The sequence below is a fragment of the Somniosus microcephalus genome, unplaced genomic scaffold (genome assembly GCF_052327205.1).
Source record: "Somniosus microcephalus isolate GS21.2 unplaced genomic scaffold, FLI_Smic_1.0 unresolved_chr2, whole genome shotgun sequence".
NCBI classification, from domain to species: Eukaryota; Metazoa; Chordata; class Chondrichthyes; order Squaliformes; family Somniosidae; genus Somniosus; species Somniosus microcephalus.
In genome coordinates, this window is record NW_028225180.1 from 6741115 (window position 1) to 6764746 (window position 23632).

The 23632-nt window shown below is 50.5% G+C and overlaps 1 protein-coding gene across 2 annotated transcripts in view; it reads right to left on the reverse strand.

Moving 5' to 3' along the window:
* Positions 1-23632, reverse strand: part of LOC147092060 (uncharacterized) — a 74035-nt gene that overhangs the window by 15760 nt on the left and 34643 nt on the right. For both annotated transcript variants that reach the window (XM_085975798.1, XM_085975799.1), the window contains exons 10-11: positions 9573-9704; positions 6667-6789 (exon numbers count right to left, since the gene is read on the reverse strand). In XM_085975798.1, the coding sequence (XP_085831924.1) occupies positions 6667-6789; positions 9573-9704 (255 nt within the window). The remainder of the gene's footprint in view (positions 1-6666; positions 6790-9572; positions 9705-23632) is intronic.

Consider the following 23632-nt stretch of genomic DNA (forward strand, 5'->3'; position numbering starts at 1 on the left):
GGTTGTAGGGCTGGAGGAGGTTACAGAGATAGGGAGGGTTGTAGGGCTGGAGGAGGTTACAGAGATAGGGAGGGTTGTAGGGCTGGAGGAGGTTACAGAGATAGGGAGGGTTGTAGGGCTGGAGGAGGTTACAGAGATAGGGAGGGTTGTAGGAGGTTACAGAGATAGGGAGGGTTGTAGGGCTGGAGGAGGTTACAGAGATAGGGAGGGTTGTAGGGCTGGAGGAGGTTACAGAGATAGGGAGGGTTGTAGGGCTGGAGGAGGTTACAGAGATAGGGAGGGTTGTAGGGGCTGGAGGAGGTTACAGAGATAGGGAGGGTTGTAGGGCTGGAGGAGGTTACAGAGATAGGGAGGGTTGTGGGGGCTGGAGGTGGTTACAGAGATAGGGAGGGTTGTAGGGCTGGAGGAGGTTACAGAGATAGGGAGGGTTGTCGGAGCTGGAGGAGGTTAGAGATAGGGAGGGTTGTAGGGCTGGAGGAGGTTACAGAGATAGGGAGGGTTGTAGGAGCTGGAGGATGTAATGTATGTACCTTTAAGGGGAGAACTATTTTTTACAGCTCCTGTATCCTGTAGTACCGGCAGTGACCACACCTGTATATAAACCCTGAGTAGGGATCTGTACTGTTAGTTTTTAGAGTAACCCTCATCCAGTAAACACCTGTTGTTTGTTAGCTGCAGTCTCTGTCTATTTATTGAAGGACACCATACATCAAGATACACGGATTTAACAGTGGCGACGAGAAGTGGATTCAAACCTACCTGAAAAAAGTAAAAAAGGCCGAGCCCAGAAGCACGGGCGTCGACCATCCAGCGGAGACTTAAGCATCGCAGAGGAGGCTGTTGAGAGCTGGGCTTGGTTCTCCAGTCACGGTGGTCCAGCGAAACGGGTTGGCAACAGGTACGTCGCAGACCCTTCCCGGACAGCGGCGGCTGGAGCCGACCGACGGCACAGATAAAGGCCAAGCAGCGTCGACGGGGTAAGAGAGAGGGTAAAGCGCACAGGGCACAGCCGGGGTTCAGGACCGAGCGGCATCAACGATAGAGGCACGCAGGAAATCGCGCAGAGCGCAGTCAGTGTTCAAGGGCCGAGCAGCGTCCGCGGAGAAGAAAGGGAAGCGTGGGAGACGCCATCTGAGCTGCAGCGGAGAAGAAGGGAGAGCGCGGGAGATGCCATTTTGTTTGAGCCGCAGCGGAGAAGAAGGGAGAGTGCGGGAGACGCCATTTTTTTTTTGAGCCGCAGCGGAGAAGAAGGGAAAGCGCGGGAGACACCATTTTGAGCCAGTCTAACCACACCCAGGGATGCCGAAGAGTGGCAGTGTCACAGCGTTCGACAATGAAGTCGAAGATTGGACGACATATGTCAAACGCATAGAAGTGTACTGCAAGGCGAATGACGTGCCAGACGACAGGAAAGCGCTGGGATTGTTGAATTCAATGGGTGCAAAAACGTATGGCTTACAAACGTAGTAACCCCAGAGAAGCCAGCGGAAAAGGATTTTGAAAACATAGTGTCAATACTACAAGACCACTTAGACCCCACACCGCTGCTGATAGCGGAAAGATTTAAGTTTCACAAAAGGAACCAGCATAAAGATGAAAGTAATGCTGAGTTTTTAACAGAACTGCGCAAGCTATCGAAACACTGCCAGTTTGGAACGGGACAAGCAGATACTTTAAGGGACAAGTTTGTGTGTGGGCTTCAAAGTGAAGGAACCCAGAAACGGCTTCTATCAGAAAAGGATCTTACGCTGGACAAGGCTTTCAGCATGGCAGTATCACACGAAGCAGCAGCACGGGGTGCGGCAGAGATACAACGGAGACCGCAAGAATATGGCACAAATGAAATGTCATACGGAACAGTGAAGTGCTATCGCTGCGGCAGAACAACACACGACCATAATGATTGCTGGTTCAAGGACAAAGTGTGCAGGCAGTGTGGAAAAGTAGGACACATAGCAAGAGTCTGCAGGTCGGAAAAGAAAACCAGCAGCAAGATATCCCCACAGGAGAAGTACAAGAAGGTACATAAGGTGACGGAGAGTAGTTCAGACGAACTGCAGAGTGACGGAAGCAAGGAGCTGGGTTGTCTGAAACTACATAATGTGATCAAAACGGAGGATCACCAAACTATCTGGGTCACGCTCAAGATACCTGGAGTCCAAGTGAAAATGGAATTGGACACAGGATCAGCCCTAACAGTCATAAACCGAAGGGACTACAAGCGGCTATTCTCACATATACCCTTGAGAGATACGGAGATTTTCTTGAAGACGTACACGGGGCAAAAAGTCTACCCCAAAGGAAAAATAATGGTGAACGTTATATATAATGGCAAGGAAACACCAAAAATGGACCTATATGTATTGCCAGATGGAGGACCACCACTACTAGGGCGTGAATGGATCTGGAAGATACAGCTAGATTGGTATTCCATACAAGCACTGACTGTAGAAGCCAAAAAGGATGATGACGTCACACCTGGACGACTGTCAAAAATGCTAACTGACGCACAAGAAGTGTTCCAGGAGGGACTCGGAACACTAAAAGGCATAGCAGCGATGATTAAAATAGAGGAAAATGCAAGCCCAAAGTTTTTTAAGGCCAGACCGGTACCTTATGCGATCCGCCCAGCCGTCGAAGCAGAGCTGGAAGGTTTGGAACGTTCAGGAGTACTGTCCAAAGTAGACTGGAGCGAGTGGGTTACACCCATCGTTCCTGTAATGAAGAGGTCGTTGAGTAATACGCCTGGGGAACCAAAGAAGGTTCGCATCTGTGGGGACTTTAAGGTGACAGTGAACCCAGTCCTTCACACTGTACAATATCCGCTTCCGCGGATTGAAGATATTTTCGCCTCGCTATCTGGCGGGAAACGCTTCACTAAGATTGATCTGGCCCAGGCGTACCTGCAAATGGAGGGAGAAGAAGCCTCGAAGCAGTACCTCACGATCAACACTCATAAACGGCTCTACCAATACAACCGGCTGGTGTTCGGGGTAGCATCAGCTCCGGCTATTTGGCAAAGGGCAATGGATCAAGTCCTGCAAGGTATTCCAGGGACCCAGTGTTATTTGGACGACCTCCTGGTCACGGGCGGAAATGACAGTGATCACCTCGCCAACCTGGAGCAGGTGCTCACTAGATTGAAGGATTATGGGCTCCGAGCTAATCGCTACAAATGCGAGTTTTTCCAGAAGCAGATCTCGTATTGTGGCCACGTTATTGATGAAGAGGGGTTACATATGTCCCCTGAAAAGATTGAGGCAGTAGTCAAGGCTCCAGCACCGGAAAATGTGTCACAACTGAGGTCGTTCCTCGGGTTGGTGAACTACTACCATAAGTTCTTACCGAATTTGTCCACAGTACTACACCCACTGAACACCCGACTGCAAACGGGGGTACCATGGAAGTGGAATGACGAATGTAAACGAGCTTTCCAGAAGTGCAAAGAATTGATCACATCAAAAGAGGTGTTGGCTCATTTCAACCCAGCACTACCAATTCGGTTGGTGTGTGATGCATCACCCTATGGCATTGGAACGGTGCTGTCGCACAAATTCCCGGACAGCTCGGAGAGGCCAGTAGCCTTTGCGTCTCGGTCACTAACCTCAGCCGAGCGTAACTATGCCCAGATTGACAGGGAGGCCCTCAGCCTAGTGTGGGGAGTAAAAAAGTTCAACCACTATCTGCACGGGCAGAGGTTCACCTTGCTGACTGACCACCAACCACTTGTCTCCATCTTTAATCCAAAGAAGGGCGTTCCGGTGATGACTGCGCAACGGCTACAAAGATGGTCCCTTTTTCTAGGGGCGAACCAATATGAAATCGAGTATAATGGCACGAAGCAGCATGGAAACGCTGATGGGCTATCACGCCTGCCACTGCCTACTGCGGAGGAAGCACCAGCAGTGGACCCAGTCGAAATATTTTATTCGACTATGATTGAACGCTTGCCAGTAACTAACGTTGATATAGAGAAGGAGACCCGAAATGACCCGACACTGTCTCGGGTATATGACTTGACGGTGAAGGGATGGCCAACACATGGCGACTCACTGTTGCCAGCATTCTCATCCAGAAGAGAACAGCTGTCAGTATGCCAGGGGACCTTGATGTGTGGATCCCGAGTGGTAATTCCACCCAAGTTAAGGGAGAGAGTGCTCAATGAGCTTCACGAAGGCCATCTGGGAGGGGTGAAAATGAAAAGCCTTGCTAGGGCTTATGTGTGGTGGCCGGGGATCGATCAGCAAATCGAGGACCTGACAAAGAGCTGCTCAGGATGCCAGAAGGTCCAAAATGCACCACCACATGCCCCTCTACACCCATGGGAGTGGCCCTCATCTCCATGGCAACGGGTGCATATTGATTATGCTGGTCCATTCATGGACTCAATGTTTTTAATAGCCGTGGATGCGCACTCGAAATGGCCTGAGGTGATCAAAATGTCCTCCACCACCACGGAGAAAACTATTGCAGTCCTACGGACCATATTTGCCAGGAACGGCTTGCCAGAGCAGATTGGCTCTGATAACGGACCACAGTTTGTGTCCGAAGAGTTTCGAAGATTTATGAAAAGGAATGGGGTAAGGCATTACACATCCGCCCCGTATCATCCAGCCACAAATGGATTGGCTGAGAGGTTCGTACAAACCTTTAAAAAAGCAGTAAAGGCCATGTGCGATGACGACATTCCACTGCAGCATAAGGTGGACAATTTCCTGTTAGCCTACAGAAATGCGACACATGCAGTCACCAACCAGACCCCGGCCATGATGTTCTTTAACCGAAGGTTGAGATCTCGTCTGGATTTGCTCAGACCAAATGTACGAAGAGATGTTGAGAATAAGCAATTCCAGCACATCAATGAGAAGCCGACAAGGAGCTTCAATGTAGGGCAACCAGTCTTGGCCCGCGACTACCGAACAGAGAAAAGGCAACCAGGAACGATATGCACACGGCAGGGGCCACTAATGTACACAGTGGATGTTGGGGAGAACATTGTGAGATGCCATGTCAACCAGATCCTAGAGTCACATGAATGAGTCAACCCCAGGTCTCGCGTACCTGGTGATGAACCCGACATACAGGTAGCATCTACCCCAGAAACAGTAGCATCGGAAGCTGATGAACCAACCGACGACAGGGGGCCAGAATCGCCTCCGCACCAAGAGCAAGACACTCAGGAAAGGTGCTATCCAGAAAGGATCAGGAAGCCGCCCCAAAGACTGAATTTATAAATGGACTATTTGCAGTTAATGTTGCATGTTAAAAGTGTTAATTGTTAAATGAATGTTATGGTAAGGGGAGGAATTGTAGTGTATGTACCTTTAAGGGAGAACTACATTTTACAGCTCCTGTATACTGTAGTACCGGCAGTGACCACACCTGTATATAAACCCTGAGTAGGGATCTGTACTGTTAGTTTTTAGAGTAACCCTCATCCAGTAAACACCTGTTGTTTGTTATCTGCAGTCTCTGTCTATTTATTGAAGGACACACAACATCAAGATACACGGATTTAACAGAGGAGGTTACAGAGATAGGGAGGGCTGTAGCGGTTGGAGGAGCTTACAGAGATAGGGAGTGTAGTGTATGTAACCTGTACCACCTTAAGAGGATACCTTAAGGTGATGGACTACTTTTTGATGGCTCCTGTACATTGTAGTACCGGTGGTGACCACACCGGTATATAAACCCTGCAGAGCAAAGTGTATCCCAGTTCAGCCCTGACCCTCAATCACTAAAGACCTGTTTACTTACTTCTGTAGTCTGTGTCCTGTTATTCAGTATAACTGCAATTGAAACCACAGACTCAACAGGGAGGGTTGTAGCGGCTGTAGGAGGAGGTTACAGAGATGGGGAGGGTTGTAGGGCTGGAGGAGGTTACAGAGATAGGGAGGGTTGTAGGGGCTGGAGGAGGTTACAGTGATCGGGAGGGTTGTAGGGGCTGGAGGAGGTTGCAGAGATAGAGAGGATTGTAGGGCAGGAGGAGGTTACAGAGATAGAGAGGTTTGTAGGGGCTGGAGGAGGTTACAGAGATAGGGAGGGTTGTAGGGGCTGGAGCAGGTTACAGAGATAGGGAGGGTTGTAGGGGCTGGAGGAGGTTACAGAGATAGGGAGGGTTGTAGGGGCTGGAGGAGGTTACAGAGATAGGGAGGGTTGTAGGGGCTGGAGGAGGTTACAGAGATAGGGAGGGTTGTAGGGCTCTGGAGGAGGTTACAGAGATAGGGAGGGTTGTAGGGGCTGGAGGAGGTTACAGAGATAGGGAGGGTTGTAGGGGCTGGAGGAGGTTACAGAGATAGGGAGGGTTGTAGGGCTCTGGAGGAGGTTACAGAGATAGGGAGGGTTGTAGGGGCTGGAGGAGGTTACAGAGATAGGGAGGGTTGTAGGGGCTGGAGGAGGTTACAGAGATAGGGAGGGTTGTAGGGCTCTGGAGGAGGTTACAGAGATAGGGAGGGACGAGGGCCATGGAGTGATTTGAAAACAAGGATGGGAATTTTAATATTGAGGCATTGCTTAAATGGGAGCCAAAGGTGGTCAGCGAGCACAGGGGTTGATGGGCGAACAGGACTTGGTGCGAGTTAGGACACGCGCAGCCGAGTTTTTGATGACCTCAAGGCGACCCCATTTGAACCTTCTCGTTGCCCCATCTGGTGCCCTGATACTCACCACACTGTGGAACGTCAGTGCCCTCAGTCCCTTGCGGGCGTAGACAGCTAGAACGATGGAGACGGTGAGTGCGAGGGCACTGAGGAGGAGCAGGAAGACAGCAAAGGTGCCAATCATCGTTAGCTGAAACACAGGAGCAAAGCGGTTCTCGTCAGTCTGAACGCGTCCCATCACCGACCCAACTCCCGCACAGCTGCTCGTGGTGATCGACTCCTGATTTCATTGAAAGTTTCAGGCTGAATAGAAGAGAGAGAGAATCAGAGAGACACAGTGAGACAGACAGAGAGAGGGAGAGAGTGAGAGAGCGAAAGAGAGAGAGACAGAGAGAGAGCGAGACAGGCAGGCAGAGAGAGAGAGTTAGAGACAGAGAGAGGGAAGAGAGAAACAGAGAGTGAGACATAGAGAGAGGGAGAAACAGAGAGAGTGCGTGGGAGAGATAGAGAGACAGAGCGAGCGAGAAAACTCTCCACTGGCTGGAGTCATACCTAGCACAAAGGAAGATGGTTGTGGTGATTGGAGGTCAATCATCACAGCCCCAGGACATCGCTGCAGGAGTTCCTCAGGGCAGTGTCCTAGGCCCAACCATCTTCAGCTGCTTCATCAATGACCTTCCCTCCAACATAAGGTCAGAAATGGGAATGTTTGCTGATGACTGCACAGTGTTCAGTGCCATTCACAACTCCACAGATAATGAAGCAGTCCATGCCTGCATGCAACAAGACCTGGATGACGTTCAGCCTTGGGCTGATAAGTGGCAGGTAACATTCGCGCCACACAAGTGCCAGGCAATGACTACCTCTAACAAGCGAGAGTCTAACCACCGCCCCATTGACATTCAACGGCATTACCATTGCCGAATCCCCCACCATCAACATCCTGGGGGTCACCATTGACCAGAAGCATTTATTGCCCATCCCTAGTTGCCCTTGAGAAGGTGGTGGTGAGTCACCTTCTTGAACCACTGCAGTCCGTGTGGTGAAGGTACTTCCACGGCGCTGTTAGGGAGGGAGATCCAGGATTTTGAGCCAGCGACAATGAAGGAACGGCCGATATATTTCCAAGACAGGATGGTGTGTGACTTGGAGGGGAACTTGGAGGTGGTGGTGTTCCCATGTGCCTGCTGCCCTTGTCCTTCTAGGTGGAAGAGGTCGCGGGTTTGGGAGGTGCTGCCAAAGGAGCTTTAGTGAGTTGCTGCAGTGCATCTTGTAGATGGTACACACTGCAGCCACGGTGTGCCGGTGGTGGAGGGAGTGAATGTTTAAGGTGGTGGATGGGGTGTCAATCAAGCGGGCTGCTTTGTCCTGGATGGTGTCAAGCTTCTTGAGTGTTGTTGGAGCTGCACTCATCCAGGCAAGTGGAGAGTATTCCATCACACTCCTTACTTGTGCCTTGTAGATGGTGGAAAGGCTTTGGGGAGTCAGGAGGTGAGACACTCGCCACAGAATACCCAGCCTCTGACCTGCTCTTGTAGCCACAGTATTTATGTGGCTGGTCCAGTTAAGTTTCTGGTCAATGGTGACCCCCAGGATGTTGATGGTGGGGGATTCAACGATGATAATGATTGTCAACGGGAGGTGGTTAGACTCTCTCTCGTTAGAAATACAGGAAACCTCAGTGAGGGCATTTTATGTTCCATGAGCCCTCGAGACAGGTAAAGGTGATAAAGTTAGCCTTTACTGCAAGGTGGTTGGAGTATAAAGTAAGGAAGTCTTACTGCAATTATATAGGGCTTTAGTAAGACTACACCTGTAGTATTGTGTACAATTTTGGTCTCCTTACCTCACGAAGGATATACAAACAAAGAGTAGGGTTAAACGGGTCTTTTTCAGGATGGCAGGCTGTGACTAGTGGGGTACCGCAAGGATCGGTGCTTGGGCCCCAGTGATTCACAATCGATATCAATGATTTGGACGAGGGGACTAAATGTAACATTTCCAAATTTGCTGATGATACAAAGCTAGGTGGCAGTGTCAGTTGTGAAGAGGATGTGAAGAGGCTTCAAGGGGATCTCGACAGGCTCAGTGAGTGGGCGAGAACATGGAGATGGAATATAATGTGGATAAATGTGAAGTTATCCAGTTTGGTAGAAAAAACAGAAAGGCAGAGTATTTCCTAAATGTGAAAGATTGGGGAATGCAGATGCTCAAAGGGACCTGGGTGTCCTTGTACATGAGTCACTGAAAGTAAATGTGCAGGTGCAGCAAGCCATTAGGAAGGCAAACGGTATGCTGGCCTTCATTACAAGAGGATTTGAGTACAGGAGTAAAGAAGTCTTACTCCAATTATATAGGGCCTTGGTGAGACCACACCTGGAGTACTGTGTACAATTTTGGTCTCCTTACCTAAGGAAGGATATACTTGCCATAGAGGGAGTGCAACGAAGGTTCACGAGATTGATTCCTGGGATGGCGGGACTGTCGTATGGGAAGAGATTGAGTAAACTAGGCCTGTATTCTCTTGAATTCAGAAGAATGAGAGGGAATCTCATTGAAGCATACAAAATTATTTCAGGTCTTGATAGGGTGGATGCTGGGAGAATGCTTCCCTTGGCTGGGGAGTCTAGAACCAGGGGCCACAGCCTCAGGATAAAGGGTCGGCCATTCAGGACTGAGAGGAGAAGAAATTTCTTCACACAGAGGGTGGTGAATCTTTGGAATTCTCTACCCCAGAGGGCTGTGGAGGCTCGGTCGTTGAGTATATTCAAGACAGAGATCGATAGATTTTTGTATACTAAGAGAATCAAGAGATATGGCGATAAGGCCGGTGAATGGAGTTGAGGGCGAAGATCAGCCATGATCTCCTTAAATCGTGGAGCAGGCTCGAGGGGCCGAATGGCTGAACCCTGCTCCTATTCCTTTAGTTATTAAGGCACAATTCATTAACTTAATAAAAACACAATCACTTACAAATTTCCATTCTCTTTCCGAACAATACCAGGTCGCACACTGCAAGTATCCAGCACAGTCACCAACATACATCAATAAGCTGATCGAGAGAGCGACTGCAGTGATGATATTCAGTGCCATGCACGCACGGAGCTGGGGAACAAAAAGTGAATAAAGTATCGTACAACACAAACTGCACAATCCCCTGTAAATACTGACACACACTCCCCGAGGACCCCCTGTAAATACTGACACACTCCCCGAGGACCCCCTGTAAATACTGACACACACTCCCCGAGGACCCCCTGTAAATACTGACACACTCCCCGAGGACCCCCTGTAAATACTGACACACTCCCCGAGGACCCCCTGTAAATACTGACACACTCCCCGGGGACACCCTGTAAATACTGACACACTCCCCGGGGACACCCTGTAAATACTGACACACACTCCCCGAGGACCCCCTGTAAATACTGACACACTCCCCGGGGACACCCTGTAAATACTGACACACTCCCCGGGGACACCCTGTAAATACTGACACACTCCCCGGGGACACCCTGTAAATACTGACACACTCCCCGAGGACCCCCTGTAAATACTGACACACTCCCCGAGGATCCCCTGTAAATAATGACACACTCCCCGGGGACCCCCTGTAAATACCCCAGGGACACCCTGTAAATACTGACACACTCCCCGAGGACCCCCTGTAAATACTGACACACTCCCCGGGGACCCCCTGTAAATACTGACACACTCCCCGGGGACACCCTGTAAATACTGACACACTCCCCGGGGACACCCTGTAAATACCCCGGGGACACCCTATAAATACTGACACACTCCCCGAGGGCCCCCTGTAAATACTGACACACTCCCCGAGGACCCCCTGTAAATACTGACACACTCCCCGAGGACCCCCTGTAAATAATGACACACTCCCCGGGGACCCCCTGTAAATACTGACACACTCCCCGGGGACACCCTGTAAATACCGACAGACTCCCCGGGGACACCCTGTAAATACTGACACACTCCCCGGGGACACCCTGTAAATACTGACACACTCCCCGGGGACACCCTGTAAATACTGACACACTCCCCGAGGACCCCCTGTAAATGCTGACACACTCCCCGAGGACCCCCTGTAAATACTGACACACTCCCCAAGGATCCCCTGTAAATAATGACACACTCCCCGGGGACCCCCTGTAAATACTGACACACTCCACGGGGACCCCCTGTAAATACTGACACACTCCCCGGGGACACCCTGTAAATACTGACACACTCCCCGGGAACACCCTGTAAATACTGACACACTCACCGGGACACCCTGTAAATACTGACACACTACCCGGGGACACCCTGTAAATACTGACACACTCCCCGGGGACACCCTGTAAATACTGACACACTCCCCGGGGACACCCTGTAAATACTGACACACCCCCCGGGGACACCCTGTAAATACTGACACACTCCCCGGGGACACCCTGTAAATACTGACACACTCCCCGGGGACACCCTGTAAATACTGACACACTCCCCGAGAACACCCTGTAAATACTGACACACTCCCCGGGGACACCCTGTAAATACTGACACACTCCCCGGGAACACCCTGTAAATACTGACACACTCCCCGGGGACACCCTGTAAATACTGACACACTCCCCGGGAACACCCTGTAAATACTGACACACTCCCGGGAACACCCTGTAAATACTGACACACTCCCCGGGGACACCCTGTAAATACTGACACACTCCCCGGGGACACCCTGTAAATACTGACACACTCCCCGGGGATCACCCTGTAAATACTGACACACTCCCCGGGGACACCCTGTAAATACTGACACACTCCCCGGGGATCACCCTGTAAATACTGACACACTCCCCGGGAACACCCTGTAAATACTGACACACTCCCCGGGGACACCCTATAAATACTGACACACTCCCCGGGAACACCCTGTAAATACTGACACACTCCCCGGGGACACCCTGTAAATACTGACACACTCCCCGGGGATCACCCTGTAAATACTGACACACTCCCCGGGGACACCCTGTAAATACTGACACACTCCCCGGGAACACCCTGTAAATACTGACACACTCCCCGGGAACACCCTGTAAATACTGACACACTCCCCGGGGACACCCTGTAAATACTGACACACTCCCCGGGAACACCCTGTAAATACTGACACACTCCCCGGGGGCCCCCTGTAAATACTGACACACTCCCCGGGGACCCCTGTAAATACTGACACACTCCCCGGGGAACACCCTGTAAATACTGACACACTCCCCGGGGACACCCTGTAAATACTGACACACTCCCCGGGGACCCCTGTAAATACTGACACACTCCCCGGGGAACACCCTGTAAATACTGACACACTCCCCGGGAACACCCTGTAAATACTGACACACTCCCCGGGGACACCCTGTAAATACTGACACACTCCCCGGGGACACCCTGTAAATACTGACACACTCCCCGGGAACACCCTGTAAATACTGACACACTCCCCGGGAACACCCTGTAAATACTGACACACTCCCCGGGGACACCCTGTAAATACTGATACACTCCCCGGGAACACCCTGTAAATACTGACACACTCCCCGGGAACACCCTGTAAATACTGACACACTCCCCGGGGACACCCTGTTAATACTGACACACTCCCCGGGAACACCCTGTAAATACTGACACACTCCCCGGGAACACCCTGTAAATACTGACACACTCCCCGGGGACACCCTGTTAATACTGACACACTCCCCGGGGACACCCTGTTAATACTGACACACTCCCCGGGAACACCCTGTAAATACTGACACGCTCCCCGGGACACCCTGTAAATACTGACACACTCCCCGGGAACACCGTGTAAATACTGACACTCTCCCTGGGGACCCCCTGTAAATACTGACACACTCCCCGGGGACACCCTGTAAATACTGACACACTCCCCGGGGACAACCTGTAAATACTGACATACTCCCCGGGAACACCCTGTAAATACTGACACACTCCCCGGGGACACCCTGTAAATACTGACACACTCCCCGGGAACACCCTGTAAATACTGACACACTCCCCGGGAACACCCTGTAAATACGGACACACTCCCTGGGAACACCCTGTAAATACTGACACACTCCCCGGGGACCCCCTTTAAATACTGACACACTCCCCGGGGACACCCTGTAAATACTGACACACTCCCCGGGGACACCCTGTAAATACTGACACACTCCCCGGGACCCCCTGTAAATACTGACACACTCCCCGGGAACACCCTGTAAATACTGACACACTCCCCGGGAACACCCTGTAAATACTGACACACTCCCCGGGAACACCCTGTAAATACTGACACACTCCCCGGGAACACCCTGTAAATACTGACACACTCCCCGGGGACCCCTGTAAATACTGACACACTCCCCGGGGACACCCTGTAAATACTGACACACTCCCCGGGGACCCCCTGTAAATACTGACACACTCCCCGGGAACACCCTGTAAATACAGACACACTCCCCGAAGACACCCTGTAAATACTGACACTCTCCCCGGGGACACCCTGTAAATACTGACACACTCCCCGGGGACACCCTGTAAATACTGACACACTCCCCGGGGACACCCTGTAAATACTGACACACTCACCGGGGACACCCTGTAAATACTGACACAATCCCCGGGGACACCCTGTAAATTCTGACACACTCTCCGGCGTCACCCTGTAAATACTGACACACTCCCCGGGAACACCCTGTAAATACAGACACACTCCCCGAAGACACCCTGTAAATACTGACACTCTCCCCGGGGACACCCTGTAAATACTGACACACTCCCCGGGGACACCCTGTAAATACTGACACACTCCCCAGGAACACCCTGTAAATTCTGACACACTCCCCGGGGACACCCTGTAAATACTGACACACTCCCCGGGGACACCCTGTAAATACTGACACACTCCCCAGGAACACCCTGTAAATACTGACACACTCCCCGGGGACACCCTGTAAATACTAACACACTCCCCGGGGACACCCTGTAAATACTGACACACTCCCCGGGAACACCCTGTAAATACTGACACACTCCCCGGGAACACCCTGTAAATACTGACACACTCCCCGGGGACACCCTGTAAATACTGACACACTCCCCGGGGACACCCTGTAAATACTGACTCACTCCACGGGGACACCCTGTAAATACTGACACACTCCCCGGGAACACCGTGTAAATACTGACACTCTCCCTGGGGACCCCCTGTAAATACTGACACACTCCCCGGGGACACCCTGTAAATACTGACACACTCCCCGGGAACACCCTGTAAATACTGACACACTCCCCGGGGACACCCTGTAAATACTGACACACTCCCCTGGGACACCCTGTAAATACTGACACACTCCCCGGGAACACCCTGTAAATACTGACACACTCCCCTGGGACACCCTGTAAATACTGACATACTCCCCTGGGACACCCTGTAAATACTGACACACTCCCCGGGGACCCCCTGCAAATACTGACACACTCCCCGGGGACAACCTGTAAATACTGACATACTCCCCGGGAACACCCTGTAAATACTGACACACTCCCCGGGGACACCCTGTAAATACGGACACACTCCCTGGGAACACCCTGTAAATACTGACACACTCCCCGGGGACCCCCTTTAAATACTGACACACTCCCCGGGGACACCCTGTAAATACTGACACACTCCCCGGGACCCCCTGTAAATACTGACACACTCCCCGGGAACACCCTGTAAATACTGACACACTCCCCGGGAACACCCTGTAAATACTGACACACTCCCCGGGGACACCCTGTAAATACTGACACACTCCCCGGGACCCCCTGTAAATACTGACACACTCCCCGGGAACACCCTGTAAATACTGACACACTCCCCGGGAACACCCTGTAAATACTGACACACTCCCCAGGAACACCCTGTAAATACTGACACACTCCCCGGGAACACCCTGTAAATACTGACACACACCCCGGGGACACCCTGTAAATACTGACACACTCCCCGGGGACACCCTGTAAATACTGACACACTCCCCGGGAACACCCTGTAAATACTGACACACTCCCCGGGGACACCCTGTAAATACTGGCACACTCCCCGGGGACCCCTGTAAATACTGACACACTCCCCGGGGACACCCTGTAAATACTGACACACTCCCCGGGTCACCCTGTAAATACTGACACACTCCCCGGGGACCCCCTGTAAATACTGACACACTCCCCAGGAACACCCTGTAAATTCTGACACACTCCCCGGGGACACCCTGTAAATACTGACACACTCCCCGGGGACACCCTGTAAATACTGACACACTCCCCAGGAACACCCTGTAAATACTGACACACTCCCCGGGGACACCCTGTAAATACTGACACACTCCCCGGGGACACCCTGTAAATACTGACACACTCCCCAGGAACACCCTGTAAATACTGACACACTCCCCGGGGACACCCTGTAAATACTGACACACTCCCCGGGGACACCCTGTAAATACTGACACACTCCCTGGGAACACCCTGTAAATATTGACACACTCCCCGGGGACACCCTGTAAATACTGACACACTCCACGGGGACACCCTGTAAATACTGACACACTCCCCGGGAACACCGTGTAAATACTGACACTCTCCCTGGGGACCCCCTGTAAATACTGACACACTCCCCGGGGACACCCTGTAAATACTGACACACTCCCCGGGAACACCCTGTAAATACTGACACACTCCCCGGGGACACCCTGTAAATACTGACACACTCCCCTGGGACACCCTGTAAATACTGACACACTCCCCGGGAACACCCTGTAAATACTGACACACTCCCCTGGGACACCCTGTAAATACTGACATACTCCCCTGGGACACCCTGTAAATACTGACACACTCCCCGGGGACCCCCTGTAAATACTGACACACTCCCCGGGAACACCCTGTAAATACTGACACACTCCCCGGGAACACCCTGTAAATACTGACACACTCCCCGGGAACACCCTGTAAATACTGACACACTCCCCGGGAACACCCTGTAAATACTGACACACTCCCCGGGAACACCCTGTAAATACTGACACTCTCCCCGGGGACACCCTGTAAATTCTGACACACTCTCCGGGGACACCCTGTAAATACTGACACACTCCCCGGGGACACCCTGTAAATACTGACACACTCCCCAGGAACACCCTGTAAATTCTGACACACTCCCCGGGGACACCCTGTAAATACTGACACACTCCCCGGGGACACCCTGTAAATACTGACACACTCCCCAGGAACACCCTGTAAATACTGACACACTCCCCGGGGACACCCTGTAAATACTGACACACTCCCCGGGGACACCCTGTAAATACTGACACACTCCCCGGGGACACCTTGTAAATACTGACACACTCCCCGGGGACACCCTGTAAATACTGACACACTCCCCGGGGACACCCTGTAAATACTGACACACTCCCCGGGGACACCCTGTAAATACTGACACACTCCCCGGGGACACCCTGTAAATACTGACACACTCCCCGGGGACACCCTGTAAATACTGACACACTCCCCGGGGACACCCTGTAAATACTGACACACTCCCCGGGGACACCCTGTAAATACTGACACACTCCCCGGGGACCCCCTGTAAATACTGACACACTCCCCGGGAACACCCTGTAAATACTGACACACTCCCCGGGAACACCCTGTAAATACTGACACACTCCCCGTGAACACCCTGTAAATACTGACACACTCCCCGGGAACACCCTGTAAATACTGACACACGCCCCTGGGACACCCTGTAAATACTGACACACTCCCCGGGGACACCCTGTAAATACTGACACACTCCCCGGGAACCCCCTGTAAATACTGACACACTCCCCGGGGACCCCCTGTAAATACTGACACACTCCCCGGGAACACCCTGTAAATACTGACACACTCCCCGGGGACACCCTGTAAATACTGACACACTCCCCGTGAACACCCTGTAAATACTGACACACTCCCCGGGAACACCCTGTAAATACTGACACACGCCCCTGGGACACCCTGTAAATACTGACACACTCCCCGGGGACACCCTGTAAATACTGACACACTCCCCGGGAACCCCCTGTAAATACTGACACACTCCCCGGGGACCCCCTGTAAATACTGACACACTCCCCGGGAACACCCTGTAAATACTGACACACTTCCCGGGAACACTCTGTAAATACTGACACACTCCCCGGGGACACCCTGTAAATACTGACACACTCCCCGGGGACACCCTGTAAATACTGACACACTCCCCGGGAACCCCCTGTAAATACTGACACACTCCCCGGGAACCCCCTGTAAATACTGACACACTCCCCGGGGACACCCTGTAAATACTGACACACTCCCCGGGAACACCCTGTAAATACTGACACACTCCCCGGGAACACCCTGTAAATACTGACACACTCCCCGGGAACACCCTGTAAATACTGACACACTCCCCGGGAACACCCTGTAAATACTGACACACTCCCCGGGAACACCCTGTAAATACTGACACACTCCCCGGGAACACCCTGTAAATACTGACACACTCCCCGGGGACACCCTGTAAATACTGACTCAATTTCTGGGTATCTGCTCATTTATCACTTTGCTGTTTGTGGGATCTTTCTGAGCGCAAATTGGCTGCTGCGTTTCCCACGTTACAACAGTGACTACATTTCAAAATCGCTGCATTGGCTGCGAAGAACTTTGGGATGTCAGAGGTTGTGAAAGGTGCTGTAGGAGTGGGGCTTCTTCCAATCTTTCTTTCTTTCTCTCTTTCCCTCTTTCTTGCTTTCATTCTTTCTGTTGTACTCTCTTTCTTTCTTCAAAGTGATTAGAAACATAGAAACATAGAAGATAGGAGCAGGAGTAGGCCATTCGGCCCCTCGAGCCTGCTCCGCCATTTAATGAGATCATGGCTGATCATCCAAATTCAGTACCCTGTCCCTGCCTTCTCCCCATATCCCTTGATCCCTTTAGCCTCAAGAAATATATCCAACTCTTTTTTGAATATATTTAATGAACTGGCCTCCACCGCCCTCTGTGGCAGAGAATTCCACAGGTTCACCACTCTCTGGGTGAAGAAATTCCTCCTCATTTCAGTCCTAAATGGCTTACCCCTTATCCTTAGACTATGACCCCTGGTTCTGGACTCCCCGGCCATCAGAAACATCCTTCCTGCATCTAGTCTGTCCAGACCTGACAGAATTTTATAGGTTTCGATGAGATCCCCCCTCAATCTTCTAAACTCCAGTGAGTATAAGCCCAATCGACACAATCTCTCCTCATACGTCATTCCTGCCATCCCAGGTATCAGCCTGGTGAATCTTCGCTGCACTCCCTCCATGGCAAGAATGTCCTTCCTCAGGTAAGGTGACCAAAACTGCACACAATACTCAAGGTGCGGTCTCACCAAGGCCCTGTACAACTGTAGCAAGACATCCTTGTTCCTGTACTCGAACCCTCTTGCTACGAAGGCCAACATACCATTTGCCTTCTTAACCGCCTGCTGCACCTGCATGCTTACCTTCAGCGACTGGTGCACAAGGACACCCAGGTCTCTTTGCACTTCCCCTTCTCCCAATCTATTGCCATTCAAATAATAATCTGCCTTCCTGTTTTTGCCACCAAAGTGGATAACCTCACATTTATCCACATTATAGTGCATTTGCCATGTTTCTGCCCAATCACCCAACCTGTCCAAATCGTACTGGAGTTTCCCGACATCCTCCTCGCAGCTTACCCTCCCGCCCAGCTTTGTGTCGTCTGCAAATTTGGAGATATTACATCCAATTCCCTCGTCCAGATCATTAATATATTTTGTGAACAGCTGGGGTCCTAGGACCGATCCTTGCGGTACCCCACTAGTCACTGCCTGCCACTCGGAAAACGACCCGTTTATTCCAACTCTTTGCTTTCTGTCCACCAACCAGTTCTCTATCCAAGTCAATACCTTGCCCCCAATCCCATGTGCCTTAATTTTGCACGCTAATCTCTTATGTGGGACCTTATCGAAAGCCTTCTGAAAGTCCAAATACACCACATCCACTGGTTCTCCCTTATCTATTTTACCAGTTACATCCTCAAAAAATTCCAGTAGATTAGTCAAGCATGATTTACCTTTTGTAAATCCATGTTGACTTTGTCCGATCCTGTCACTGCTTTCCAAGTGCTCTGCTATTACATCTTTTATAATAGACTCTAGCATTTTCCTCACTACCGATGTCAGGCTTACCGGTCTATAATTCCCCGCTTTTTCTCTACCACCTTTTTTGAATAGTGGGGTAACATTAGCTACCCTCCAATCCATGGGTACCGTTCCAGAGTCCATCGAGTTCTGGAAAATGACCAGTAATGCATCTACTATCTCTAGGGCCACTTCCTTAAGTACCCTGGGATGTAGACCATCAGGCCCTGGGGATTTATCGGCCTTCAGTCCCATCAATTTTCCTAACACCATTTTCCTACAAATACTGATTTCTTTCAGTTCCTCTCTTTCATCAGACCCTATGTTCCCCGGCATCTCTGGGAAGTTATTTGTGTCCTCCTTTGTGAAGACAGAACCAAAGTATGTATTTAGTTGGTCTGCCATTTCCTTGTTTCCCATTATAAATTCCCCTGGCTCTGACTGTAAGGGACCTACGCTTGACTTCACTAATCTTTTTCTCTTCACATATCTATAAAAGCTTTTACAGTCAGTTTTTATGTTCCCTGATAGCTTACTCTCATATTCTATTTTCCCTTTCTTAATTAATCCCTTTGTCCTCCTTTGTTGTATCCTAAACTGCTCCCAATCCTCAGGATTATTGCTTTTTCTAGCCAATTTATATGTCCTCTCCTTGGATCTTATGCTATCCCTAATTTCCCTTGTTAGCCACGGTTGAGTCACCTTTTTTGTTTTATTTTTATGCCAAACTGGGATGAACAAATTCTGTAGCTCATCCATTCGGTCTTTGAATGTTTGCCATTGCCTATCCACCGTCAACCCTTTGAGCGCCATTCCCCACTCAATCCTACCCAACTCGCTCCTCAGACCATCGTAGTTTCCTTTATTTAAATTGAGGACCCTTGTCTCTGAGTCAACTACTTCATTCTCCATCTTAATGAAGAATTCGATCATATTATGATCGCTCCGACCCAAGGGGCCTCATACAACAAGATTGCTAATTAATCCTTTCTCGTTACATAATACCCAGTCTAAGATGGCCTGATCTCTGGTTGGTTCCTCGACATATTGGTCCAGGAAACCATCCCGTAAACACTCCAGGAATTCCTCCTCCACAGTATTGTTACTAATTTGGTTGGCCCAATCTATATGTAGATTAAAGTCACCCATGATGACTGCTGTGCCCTTATTGCATGCTTCTTTAATTTCCCTTTTAATGCCATCCCCAACCTCCGCCTTACTGTTTGGAGGTCTATATACCACTCCCACTAATGTTTTTTTCCCCTTAGTATTTCTCAATTCTACCCATACAGATTCCACATCATCAGAGCTAATATCCTTCATTACAATTGTATTAATCCCTTCTTTAACCAGTAATGCTACCCCACCTCCCTTTCCTTTTTGCCTATCTTTCCTGAATATCGAATACCCCTGGATGTTGAGTTCCCAGTCTTGGCCATCCTTGAGCCACGTTTCCGTAATCCCAACCAAATCGTATTCGTTTACCTCTATTTGCGCAGCCAATTCATCCACCTTATTACAAATGCTCCTCGCATTAATACACAAAGCCTTCAGGCTTGTTTTTTTAACGCTCTTAGACCTATTAGAATTATTATTTACTGTGGCCACGTTTGATTTAAACCGTTGATTTCTCTGACTGCCACTTTTGTTTTCCTCCTTCCTATCTTTTGCTTTTATCCCTGTTTCCCTTTCCTCTGTCTCCCTGCTCAAGTTCCCAACCCCCTGCCATTTTAGTTTAAACCCCCCGAACAGTGCTAGCAAACCTCCCCGCAAGGATATTTGTCCCGCTCTGGTTCAGGTGCAACCCGTCCGACTTGTACAAGTCCCACCTTTCCCAGAAGCAGGCCCAGTGATCCAGGAAACTAAAGCCCTCCCTCCTGCACCAACTCTTTAGCCATGCATTCATCTGCTCTATCCTCCTATTCCTATACTCACTAGCACATGGCACTGGGAGTAATCCAGAGATTACAACCTTTGAAGTCCTGCTCTTTAATCTGCTACCTAGCTCCCTAAATTCTTGTTGTAGGACCTCATCCCTCTTCCTACCTGTGGTGTATGTAACCTGTTCCACCTTAAGAGAACTTAAGCCTGTTCCACCTTAAGATATGTACTACTTTCTCTGGCTGCTGTATACGTAATACCGGTGGTGACCACCGGTATATAAGTACTGTGTAGTGATATTGTATTTAGTATAGTCCTGACCTCCAACTAGTAAAGACCTGTTGAACTTTATTCTTGTAGTCTGTGTCAGTAATTAATCTTAATACAACTGGAACACACAGACTTAACAGTGGCGACGAGTCCGATTCTTACCCTGCGGCAGTTTATATCCACGGCGGCTTTGTCCACAGAACGGGCGTCGAAGAGAGGCATCCACCCTCATCACCCTGCTGGAAGACACGTCGCGCGGCAGGCATAGAGAACCCGGAGTGCAGAAGACATCCTGAACTCAAAGCCTCCATCAGCGGCAGTCAGCTATCTTCTTTCTACCTCGGTGGTGGGTAAGCCGGTCAGCGACGCGAGCAGAAAGTCGGCCGCGTTGGCTGTACAGACGGGGGGAGGAAGACGGAGGAATAAGGGCGGTGAGATCGATCACGACCGGAGATAAGGGCCGGGCCGCATTCGGGCCGAAAGGCGCAGCGCGGGGACATCGATCGCGGCTGGTGATAAGGGCCGGGCCGCTTTCGGGCCAAAAAGGCGCAGCGTCTGGGGCGACTGAAGGCGCGAGAGCCACGGTGAAGGCGAACGCAGCCGGTGCTAATAACCGGGCTGCAAGAAGGGCTGCGAGGCACGACATCGGGGAAGCGCGAATGCCCGAGGGAGCCGCGGTGAAGCGGAGACAGCGTCGGGGGAGTTACTAACCGCTGGGAAAGTGGAGCAGCAGCGGCACGCCAAACGCCATTGCAGCCAGTGGGTGAAGACCGCCAAGCACGGGAAAACCGCCATTTTGTAGGCGGAGGACGAAGACAAGAGCGGGAAGCCGCCATCTTGGGATAAAATAAATTGCAACGATGCCTAAACATGGGAACATTAATACCTTTGATAGCGACATCGAAGATTGGGCCATGTATGTAGAACGCATACAAAATTATTGTAAAGCAAATAAAATCCCAGATGCAGAGAAAGCACTAACTTTATTAAACTTAATGGGTGCGAAGACATACGGGCAATTGAAACACCTTTTATCACCAGATGAACCGGCGGATAAGATGTTCAAGGAGATTGTTACTGTCCTGAAAAATCATCTAAACCCCACGCCGCTGATGCTAGCGGAACGATTTAAATTTTACAGCAGAAGGCAGCTGAAGGATGAAAGCAATGCTGAATATTTAATGGAATTGCGTAAGCTAGCAAAGTACTGTCAGTTTGGAACGGGACTAACAGACGCGCTAAGAGATAAATTTGTGTGTGGGTTATTAAAAGAAGATACACAAAAGCGACTGCTCGAGGAGAATGAGCTGACGCTTGAGAAAGCGGTCACTATGGCAGCAGCACACGAAGCCGCAGCGAGAGGCACGGCAGTAATGCAGCTACGGTCACCGGAACTCAGTACAAATAAATTGGGTTTGAGTACCGTAAAATGTTATCGTTGTGGAAAGACAACACAAGAATCAGAGACCACTGAAAGGCGTTATCCAAACCGAATCAGAAGGCCTCCTGAGAGACTGAACCTTTGAACTGTTTATACCTGAAGTTATATATGTATATATGTTATTATGTTATGTTAAATGGGGATATGACTGTTAAGCTAAAAAGGGAGGATTGTGGTGTATGTAACCTGTTCCACCTTAAGAGAACTTAAGCCTGTTCCACCTTAAGAGATGTACTACTTTCTCTGGCTGCTGTATACGTAATACCGGTGGTGACCACCGGTATATAAGTGCTGTGTAGTGATATTGTATTTAGTATAGTCCTGACCTCCAACTAGTAAAGACCTGTTGAACTTTATTCTTGTAGTCTGTGTCAGTAATTAATAATCTTAATACAACTGGAACACACAGACTTAACACTACCTATGTCGTTGGTCCCAATGTGAACCACGACCTCTGCCTGTTCCCCCTCCCCCTTCAGAATGCCCTGCAGCCGTTCAGTGACATCCTTGACCCTGGCACCAGGGAGGCAACAGACCATCCTGGAGTCACGTCTACAGCCACAGAACCGTCTATCTGTTCCCCTTACGATAGAATCCCCTACCACTATTGCTCTCCCACTCTTTTTCCTCACTTCCTGAGCAGCAGCAACACCCCCGGTGCTAGGAAGTTGGCTGCTGCTGCCTTCCTCTGGTGAGTCATCCCCCTCAACAGTATCCAAATTGGTATACCTGTTTGAAAGGGGGATAACCACAGGGGTCTCCTGCACTACCTGCCTGCTTCTACTGCTCCGCCTGGTGGTCACCCATTTCCGTTCTGCCCGTGCAGCCCTACCCTGCGGCGTGACCAACTCATCATACGTGTAATCCACGACCCTCTCAGCATCGTGAATGCTCCACAACCCATCCATCCGCAGCTCCAGCGCCTCAATACGGCCCATTAGTAGCTGCAGCTGGATGCATTTCTGGCACACGTGGTCATCAGGGACACCGGCAGCGTCCCTGAATTCCCACATAGAGCAAGAGGAGCATAACACGGGGCTGGGCTCTCCTGGCATGACTTACCCCTTTAATTAATTTAAATTAATTCTATACCAGCAGTTAAAGATATACTCGAGGGTGCTTATTTACCAACTGTCCCTACTAAACCACAGAGACCCA